General features: G+C 36.1%; 1 protein-coding gene across 2 annotated transcripts in view; it reads right to left on the bottom strand.

The window, feature by feature from the left end:
- Positions 1-363: 363 nt before the first annotated feature.
- MAP3K1 (mitogen-activated protein kinase kinase kinase 1) overlaps positions 364-10,387 on the bottom strand; it is a 78,327-nt gene continuing 68,303 nt past the window's right edge. For both annotated transcript variants that reach the window (XM_060092901.1, XM_060092902.1), the window contains 7 exons: positions 9,062-10,343; positions 8,534-8,686; positions 7,235-7,397; positions 5,952-6,083; positions 4,953-5,095; positions 4,204-4,335; positions 364-2,901 (listed from right to left, as the gene is read on the bottom strand). In XM_060092901.1, the coding sequence (XP_059948884.1) occupies positions 2,752-2,901; positions 4,204-4,335; positions 4,953-5,095; positions 5,952-6,083; positions 7,235-7,397; positions 8,534-8,686; positions 9,062-10,343 (2,155 nt within the window). In that variant the 3' untranslated portion in view covers positions 364-2,751. The remainder of the gene's footprint in view (positions 2,902-4,203; positions 4,336-4,952; positions 5,096-5,951; positions 6,084-7,234; positions 7,398-8,533; positions 8,687-9,061; positions 10,344-10,387) is intronic.

The raw sequence follows: 10,387 nt of genomic DNA, 5'->3' as shown, positions 1-10,387 counted from the left end.
CAAATGCAAATTGAGGGACTTCTATAAAACAGTAAATTAAGGTCGTGAAGGTCAAAGAAGGCATAAGGAATGGTTCTGGGTTGAACGGGACTCAAGAAACATAGCCAAGAGCAAAGGTGATCTTGGTTTGGATCCTTTTGCTATAAAGGATATAACTGGGCTGCTGGCAAAATCTGAATGGGGCTTTTGGGTGAATGGTATATATGGGAGCACTTTATGGTGTTCTTAGGACTTTTTTGTCAGTATGAAATTATTTCAAAATAAATAAAAGTAACAACCTTTGTTCAAAAACTTTTATTTACTATAAAGACAAAACACCAAAATAGGTACAAATACTATAAAAGTGGTTCAATGGGGTAAAAATTTTAATTAAAATATCTTGATATATTTAAAATAACAAAGGATACATTTAAGCCAAATTATCTTAACCCAGAGATTTTTTTTGTAACATTTGCTTACACAGTAAGGTGCTAATAGAAGTTAGCCCTTAAGCCCTGGAAGTCTTAGGAATCATAGTCATACAGCAAATATAATTTCATTGTGAAAGTGAACTTTGGTAGAAGAAAAATCTATAGGACACCTGAGGTAGTAGAAACTGGAATAAACAGCAGTAGACGTTATTTACAACTCGAGTACCAAATAACATTAAGAACACAAAAATAATTACACATTACAATTTTCAGTCCAGCTTTGATCCAAAGAAAATAAGAATATTACATCACATTTGCATTGAAAACAAAACAAAAAACAAAACACCACAATTACCAGCAAGCTGAGGGAACTGCAAACAAACTCAAACAATGGATTTTTGACATCTAGAGGCAGTCTGAGTTTGAAATGTGGTGGGCATGGTGATCTACAAAGTAATACTGATTAGCTGAGGTTCCTCAGTTTATACAGTTTACATCTCTGTCAGACACAGTATTAATCTGACCAATGATCTTCCAGTACATAAAATGGCAAGAGTGCATCCTTTAAAGCTTGCACATGAGAGACTTGGAAACAATCTTATTAGAACTGTGAAAATTCTAAGTAGTCAAAAAAAAAAAAAAAAGAAAGAAAGAAAATACAACACATTTAGAGCTACCAAACTTCACATTTCTGTACTATGTTTAACTCTTCAAATATTGCCAATCATCTTCCAACCAAAGGAATGTAAAATTTCACTAAGAAACACATTCATATAAAAAAAACTGCCTTTTAAAAATTATATGCAATATATCCCTGTAAACTTATCTTGTAACTTATTTTACTTCCAATTTGTGTTGTACATTTAAAATGTACTCAATATAGCTTATTTAGCTTATCCTGAGTCTTTGAGAATAACCAATTTTATTTAACTCTGCAACAATTCAACTGGCTTCTGAAGAGTTAAAACTTAACATCTCAAAAAGCTGTATTAAATACTTAATCAGTACTTAATTTAAAAGACTCACAGAAAAAAGGGTAAAAGAGCTGCCATTTTCCTTCAGGATTCCATGCATCTGAATTCAGTTTAGACAAAAACCATTAGATAACTGGCAAAATCCAAGGAATTAGTGTGTAAATGAAATTCAATTTCACTTATCTTTCTGAACACATTTTCCAAGTTCAAAGCAAATTTATTGTTTAGAAACACTTGTTTGTAGTTGAGTAAGTTAATTTTTCTTTATCTATCTATCTGTCTATGTATCAGCCAGGCCTACTGTAAAGAGATAATGCATGGCAGAAGGAAAACAGCAGTTAACGTTGTTATCAGTGGTGATGATGCATGATGGATAATTACATACAGAGTAAGACTTAAATGGTGTGAAGTTTCCTACAAAAGAAACTGATACATTAAAAAAATTCAAATACATTTCAAGGTCATCTTGATCTTGGTTGTGAGTTGCATCACAGAGAACAGTTGATTTTCACTTAATTTATATTTAACCTGCATAAGAAGAGCAGTGACTGACTCAGTGAAGGTAGTATTTTATCATATTCCAATTTTAAAAACAAACAAAATTAAATCTGTATTTTAAAAAACTCTTGCAATAGCAAGATATTTAATAAACTCTGGTTCACATCTAGTTCTTTTTTTTTTTTTCTGGTTTGAAAAGATCACCTTTCCCTGAATATTAAACATAAATGAAGGTGAAATGAAAATATAGAACCATAATTTCCAAAAACGAAATGAATGGGCCAACAGTAAAATGCACAATGAACCACAATTGCCCAGGCATTTAAAAAGATAAAGGTCAATTGTGGGTCATAAAGAAGTTATCAACTTTTAAAAATATATTTATTTACTGCTACTTATAGCATATTCTGACCTAAAAGAGGCAGACACTGATTTTTATAGCCAGTGACTGAAAAAAAAAAAAGGAACTGCCGAACCCCCTGCTTGTGATCACAATATGAAATGGAAGAATAACTGAAACATTAAAACAGATCCTGAGCCCCTCAGCTGCTAATATTGCTGAAAAAGTGCTCCAAAAAATTATGCTTCTGTTAATTAATCATGCAAACTTCATTGCTTTCCTGTTTACCTAGGGCCAGTTCTTTGAAAGGCACAGTTTACAGTTTCTGCACAAATTGTGGACTTTTGCATACTAAGCTTAGGTACAAATCATGATTTGTCAATCACATACTTAGGTAAGGGTTCCCCACTGATCTTGTTCATAGCTGCTCAGTGGCATGAAGGCCAGCAGATTATCAATGTGGTTCCCCACAAAAGTTTTTTCTCTTGTTGAGCATCCTGTCTCCATTACAGTTTATTTGTATAACTGGCTACCATGTAGTACGGAAGACTGGATGCTTCAGTAGCTCTCTTGATGGAGGTCTGTCCTGAGGTTGAAGTTCTAAACAGCGAAGAGCCACATCTCGTAAACCAGGAGACAAATGTGAAGGGATTGATGGAGCAGTAGTTGCACTGGCAATCTGTAAGAGAAAACACTAGGGTTAAAGTTCTCCACAACCGGAGCTTCTGATACAGAAGTACACGTGCATGTATTTCATAACCTCTATATATGCATCCTATACATAGAGGAATTAAAAGTGGGTGGACTTTTTGCTAACAAGGTGTCTATGGAAAAACTCATGAATTTGACCAAATACATGCTGATCAGATGGAGCTACAGTTCTCTTTATTGTCTCAAATGAACAAGGCTAAGTGCATCACAATGATGAGGCAGGTGAAATAGTCACTCAAATCAATTCTGCTTTCCTCATACTCACTCTCCAGAATGGTTTGTCCTCTTTGCTTCACTGCACATTTTCTGTTTTTTCAGCACAGAGAGCTATTCAGAGTAAGTCAGACTAAACCTGGCCAGTCAATTTAGTGTATCAGAAACACAACTGCACTGGTTTTTTATTTTCAGGTGACTGAGGAAGTTATATAAGCATGGGGAGACCTGGAGGAGATTATGGCAGGGGAGAGGTGCTGGGGATCAGCTCAGAGGACTAATACTACCCACTCTGCACAGACTGTGTGTTTTAAGTGCTTTACTCAGGCCCAGAGGTAATTCTGTTTATCCTCATAATATAATGTAATATAAATAATTCATCAAGGAGGTGCTATTATTACACCCATTTTATAAACAAGAAAACAGAGGATAGACAGAATAAGTAACTCTCCTAGTCACATGGCTGTTAAAGGATGGAACCAGGGTTTGGGACCAGGTCTGTATGACTACAAAGCCCAAGCTTTTAAATGAGCACATGTGCAACTCAAATGCTAAAAATCTCAAACATTACATTATTCTCTGGTGGAAATGGAGAGAATGGATTTGAAAGTTGTCAGAAAGGTGGAACAGCCTTGGCCTCTGACTTAGATGTGAAATTTTTAAATATAGGAAATAACAGATTAAAAAATTTGTGACAGTATAATACATAAAGAGCTTCAAGTATTTTAATTTAAAAGTTTGGTGTGCGTGTGTGTGTGTGTGTGTGTGTGTGTGTGTGTATATATATATGTACATATTTCACCCAGGAGCAATGACTCAGTATTTGCTAATTCAGTGTTCTCAGTGACTTGATAGAGCATGACTGCCATGAATAATGAGAACTGACAGTTCATGCTGCCAATGTTCACCACACCATATCAATTCCTGGAGATATATACACATACATTTATTTCAAGGAAGATACGCCTTCACGTTAGATTGACAGTGAAGGAGAACCCATGAAAATTTGCCTTCTGCCAATTTTAGCAGAAAGAAGTAATTTTTATCTCATGATTACCTTAAATATCAAAGCAAGATGATTGGAGTGTTTTTCTGCATTCCAAGGTGGTTTAGCACAAGCCATTTCTATAATAGCACAGCCAACACTCCATACATCACAGCTCCTACCATACTGCTGACCTCTTAGGACCTAAAATAAAGCAGAGAGTTAATTTGGAAATATGACTCATTAGAAAAAGAGAAAGCCATTCTGTAGTTATGGATTCTGGTTTTTTACTAAAGAGCAAAACAATGTACAAAGAACAATTCCACAGACTACCTGATGTCTCATTTATTTCATAAACATGCTCAATCTCCTATGTGGGACAAAAATAGTTTGGAGAATTGTGAGGTTCTGAAGGAGAGTCATATCATAGAATTTCAAAGCCGCCTCAGTACGCGTAGTAAACTACAGAGCAAGAGGACAACCAATTATCAACTACATATGAACGTGAAGAGTTCTGAACATAACAGAAGAGGCCAAGTTCAGAATAGCAACTATGCACCTTGGGTTTACTAGAAAACAGCTACTATAAATTACCGAATAATCCTTTGTTAGAAATAGGTTTTAATAGATTTGCTTAAAGGCTATGGAAAGGCAGGGATTAAGGGTCTGAAATCAAGGATATCATTAAGACCTTAGCTTTAGGGCCGTGGACTTCTAATTAGTAAGCACACAGTGGATAACACTGCAAAATTATTTGGTGTAATGCTGTCACACAGAACTCCAAAATATTTTCTTTCATCCCACTCAAAGCTGCTTCTCACCTCAGGTGCCATAAATGCAATTGTCCCCAGTAATTGTCCCTGAAACTCTCCTGCACCAGTTCCTTTTGATGCCAACCTGGCTGCAGCTCCAAAATCAGCAATTCTCAGTCTCTGACCTGTGCTGTCAATTAGCAAATTGGCACCTGTCAACAAAAACAGCAAATGACCTTATATGTTAAAAACAACAGATTAAAAACTCAGTAAAATACTACTAATGAAATAGGACAATGACAAAAGAGAGAAAGTAGACTGTGTGTCAGAGAAATCTACTCTTCCTCTCAAATCACTTCATTAGTAAAGGCACATAGGTCTCTGCAGTGTAAAAAAAATCCAAAGCCTCAGAGGGAAAATCAGACAAAGCATCAAGGCATAAGGAACAAAACCAGAGATTTCGTAAAACTTTAAATAGTAAGTGTTAAACCTTTACTATAATGATTCTTAGCAAAATCTTTACTCAAAGTTCCAATTTTAGTGTAGTTTACACTTTGAGACAAAGCTCTGTTGAAACATACTGACCTAGACCAATTCAGACTTTATACTGTAATTTCATAATTATAGCTTAATAAAAAATTAATGTTATAAAATTACTCGAATGTGTTATATCAAATCCTAAAGGCATTCATGGCAGAAAACCAAAGTTGCTCTCTTTTTTTGGCCACGCAGCTTGCAGGATCTTAGTTCCCTGACCAGGGATCGAACCTGCACCCCGGCAGTGAAAGCAGAGTCCTAACCTAGACCACCAGGGAATTCCCCGAAGTTGCTCTTTAATAAACCAAACTGCAAAAGATTTGAGAGGATTTTTCTTAAAAGGAGTTTACAATATCCCAGTTATTTTCAAGTTCCTTTCACTTCTGATAACTCTAGTGATCTGAGTTACTCAGGAGAAACAATCCATAGTTGATTTCAAGTTAGAAACTATCAACAAAGGTCTGAGTTTTAAAATTACATTTGTTTTCTGCTTATTGATAATAAGAAGATAATAATTAAAAGAATTCCTACCTTTGACATCTCTGTGAATGATCTGGTTTTCATGGAGATATGAAAGGCCACGAAGTAATTGTTCAGTATAGTTAATGACTACTGATTCCTTGAAGGCTCCATATTTACTGAGCAAATGAGCCACAGATCCCCCTAAACATGTAATAATAATAATTTGTCATAAACTTAAGCCAAAATTAAAATTGTTCATTACACTTTGGTTACATAAGCTTGCACTGCATGAACTCACATTCACATTTGAAATATTAAATTTATCATCTGCTTCAGAAGTGAAACTGGTTTTAAAACTAACACATTCCAGTAATCTTAAAATCTATCAGTTAGGAGACATTTTCATGGAACCCTCATGAACTGGTTTTCTGGAAGGTCAAGGTTTCAGAAAGCTTTAAAAGTTAACAATTTTGGATGGAACTATTTCTCTTATGTACAATTCACCTCTCTGTCTTTTTGACCAAGATATACAAAATCTCTTTCTTAATGACGTAAGTAAACAGTGGTAACATGTTATTTAACAGAAGGTAAAAAGAATGGGAGGAGCCAGAAGACCCAGAGTTAGGCTTCATATCCTACTATTTACTAGCTCTGACCTAGGACAAGTCACAAACTCAATAAGCCTCATCTAAAATTGTTTATAATAGTCAACCTATATACAACCATCAACCCAGGTAACAACCAACATCAGAGAATGTACTAAAGAACTGATTTGTAAACAGAAATGACACTCTTCAAACACAAAAAAATCTAAGAAGTTAAATCAAGTGCTTATGTATTCATTACATCCCAAGTCATTTATTTTACTGTATATACGGTATAATACAAAATAAAACTCAGTCTCTATTTGTTCAAGTAGATGGCAAGGTTCAACTTCACGCTTCAGTGCTAGTTTACCTGTTAGTTTTTAAAGCTATATCTTAACTAATTTTATTTTTATATTGTTATGTTAAAATATTTCCTAAATCTGTCCTATTAATGATGGCCAACTGGACAAATATGGATCTTACCATGGCAGGTTTAAAAGAATTATTCCTATAAAACAATGGTACACAATCATTTTAAAAGACACACTGAAAAAGTTTAAAAGGTAGAGGTAATGAATATTTTATTTATATTTAAATGAAAGACAAACTATTCACAGTTCATACTACTATGTTGAGGCAATTTACTTTTAGGAATCTAAACTATTTAATAAAAATAAGTGTTCATTAAATGGTTTTTCCTAAATTTAATATCAAGCAAAAGTTAAGTCTATGTATCACTATTTGTAATTTAAAACATGAACATACCTGCCATCCATTCAATGAAGAGATTATAATTGCTCTTCTCACATGTGGCTCCCAACATCCTAATGATGTTTGGATGATTCAGATGGCTCATCATTCTTATCTCCTCCCTTAATGCTTCTACTACTTCTTCTTGCTCAGAAGATGTATTTCTGACATACGTCACCTATTTCGGTAAACATGTTTACAAAGTTTTGAATTCTGATGAGTTTCTATTTATAATTTTCACTAACAATCTAAAATGGACAAACCCAAATTAACTTATGTATCAATATTAGAAGGCACTTATGCTCATGGATGCAATGTAGATACTTGATAAAAAAACCAAATCAAACTCTTTTAAATAATAAGAATCTAACAAGCAGCAGTAAAGTATCAGGAGATGAAAAAAGACTGAGACATAACCAATCTTTCAAAACTGTCTGAAGACAGACTAAAAAAAATGAGAAAAGCCCAATCATAAGAACTAACATGACTTAAACATGAAAACTTTACTATGGCCTCGCCATGAGGCTTGTGGGATCTTAGTTCCCCGACTAGGGATTGAACCTGGGCCCCAGCAGTGAGAGCGCTGAGTCCTAACCACTGGACCACCAGGGAGTTCCCAACTACTGTCATATATTGATAAGCACGCTCATTATAAAAAGTAAACCACAGAAATCCCAAGATGACATTGCACCAGTAACTTTGCTGAAGGGAGTATAAAACCATACCTCTAATAAATATAAAAAAGTGCAAACAAAAACTGCAACCTTTATAGGGCCCATCCTGATGTTTCATCTTGATGAACCATGACAAAAATCATGCTTCAACTTTCAAACGTAACTCATGATACTTTTGGTGCTGTGGCAACATCTACTTTAAAATTTAGGTTTCTCAGGACTTCCCTGGTGGTCCAGTCATAAGGAATCTGCCTTCCAATGCAGGGGACGTGGGTTTGATCCGTGGTCAGGGAACTAAAATCCCGCGTGCCGCAGGGCAACTAAGCCCTCACGCCACAACTACTGAGCCCACATGCCTCAACGAGAGAGGCTGCGTGCCGCAACTAGAGACAGAAAACCTGCAAGCCACAACTAGAGAGAGGCCCACGTACTGCAATGAAGATCCCGCGTGCCGCAACTAAGAACCAACGCAGCAAAAATAAATAAATAAATCAATAGAATAAATAAATATTTTAAAAAAAGAAATTTAGGTTTCTGAAAGCTTTAAAAACTAAAATATATACATATGGGGATATAACCTTTATTTGCTCATTTTTCAGTTTTATAATTTTAATCATTTATATGCTCAGTAGATATTTACCTGTTTAACGGCCATTAAAGTTCCAGTTCCCACATCTTGAGCCTGATAACAAGAAGAAAATGCTCCAAGGCCTATCTGCTGACCTTTCAGCCATTCAGTGTCTTCTCTATAAGGTTGTTTTGCTTTGGTATGTCCTGGTAGAGTCTCTGGTGTCTGCATATTAAATGAGAGCAATCCTTTTACTGTTAAGTTAAAAGAGTAAGAGTTTGTGAAATCAGCCTGGCAAAATATTACTCTTGTTCAGTCTGGCTTCCCAAGTCACCTATAAACTTGACCTCTGAATGGACAGTGTTGGTGACCAATGTCAAATGCATAAGTGATCACCATTGTAGAATCAACCAGAAGTGCCTCTGAAATAGGCAATGAGTATTTCTGTTCAAATAATGATTAAAAAAATTGTTGTATAATTAATTCTATGTGAAAAATCTGCTTCTGTCAGTTAACTCATGTTAAAAGCTGTATTTCTGAATTAGTTTTATTTTAGCACGGCCCGAGGAAACTCTCTAACCTCTTAAAGACCATACTTACATCTTGTTGAATAACGATGATGTCTTCTCCATTTTCAACCTGTAGTTGAGGAACTATGGGGAGGGCATCCTGAGATGCTGACATTGCCATGGCAATCGCTAAAGCTTCTTCTTCTTCAGCTTCCATTTTTTCTTTGCACTTTTGATTATGATTCATATCATCTTTGTAGGTATCATCATGTTCATCCTTTTCAGGAGACAGCACAGCAACTTCTGACTTAAAGGTTACTGTTGTGTCACTTGAAGGCATAGACGCTTCAAGAAGGTCCTCAATACTGGAGTTGAGCTCTGTATTGACATCTAATCTGCATTTCTCCTCTACTGGGGTGAACACTGTCTCGTCACTAGGTATAACAGCATTACTGCTATTGCTGCTGCTGCCAAAGCTGTCATCACATTTGGAACTACCGTTCAAATCAAGTGTCATGCTATTTTTTGAGGCATCTCCCTGTTTACTTGTATTACCTGGGGTAGGTCGAGATGGCTTTGGCCTGTGTATATTACTGGAGGGCAGGGGTCTTGACTGAGTAAAGATTGGGGAAAGTTTATCTGAGTCTTTGTTTTCAGAACAGTTTCTCTGGAACTGTAGAGAAAACTTGCGCTGTGTTTGAGGAGATGCAGAAGGTATTTTGCAGGGAACAAACCCCTGAGGTCTATGCTTAGAGACATCTGTTACGGTGCCAGGTGGTACAGATGGGGCAGATGAAGAAGGGCTTGACAAGGCTGGGAACACTAGTTGGGAATGATGAGATAAAGGAGAGGAGTTCAAACACTGACTGTGGGGTCTGCCTTTTGTTTGAACCATTGGCTTTGGCTGTTCCATTGTTGTTGAACTAGGAAGTCCTACTGAAATGCTGGCCAGTCGGTCAGAAATGTCCTCTGAACTGGCACTCAATTTTGTAGCACACAGTCGTTTTCCAGTTTTCTCTAAATGGTCTGTGCGCTCAAAGGAACTGTTCTCTGTGGCTTCTGGACAGCTGTTAGGGACTGATGCCTTCAAAAAGCTGTCATGTCGACCATCCAAAGTGTCTTCTACGCCCAGCTGGATGGCCTCAGCGATTTCTACCTCATCTGCAATAGCCATCAAACGACGACGCATCCTGGTAAAATGAGTAGAACTGGAAACATTCAGCATTTCTAACAGTTTTGAAAATACATGGGGTACTGCAGTAACCATTCTTGCAGAACTCAAATATATCCTTCGGGAGAGTTTACCAACCATTGAGTGGGAATTATCAATGGACTTCAAAGCAAAGTTTAAGAGGGACAGCAGCTTCTTATACCTGAAAGAAAAAACACATTCAATTATGAAACAAATTAAAATTAC

Source organism: Mesoplodon densirostris, chromosome 3, assembly GCF_025265405.1.
Source record: "Mesoplodon densirostris isolate mMesDen1 chromosome 3, mMesDen1 primary haplotype, whole genome shotgun sequence".
Taxonomy (NCBI): domain Eukaryota; kingdom Metazoa; phylum Chordata; class Mammalia; order Artiodactyla; family Ziphiidae; genus Mesoplodon; species Mesoplodon densirostris.
The sequence above is the reverse complement of the archived record's forward strand: the minus strand, read 5'-3'. Positions and strand labels throughout refer to the sequence as shown.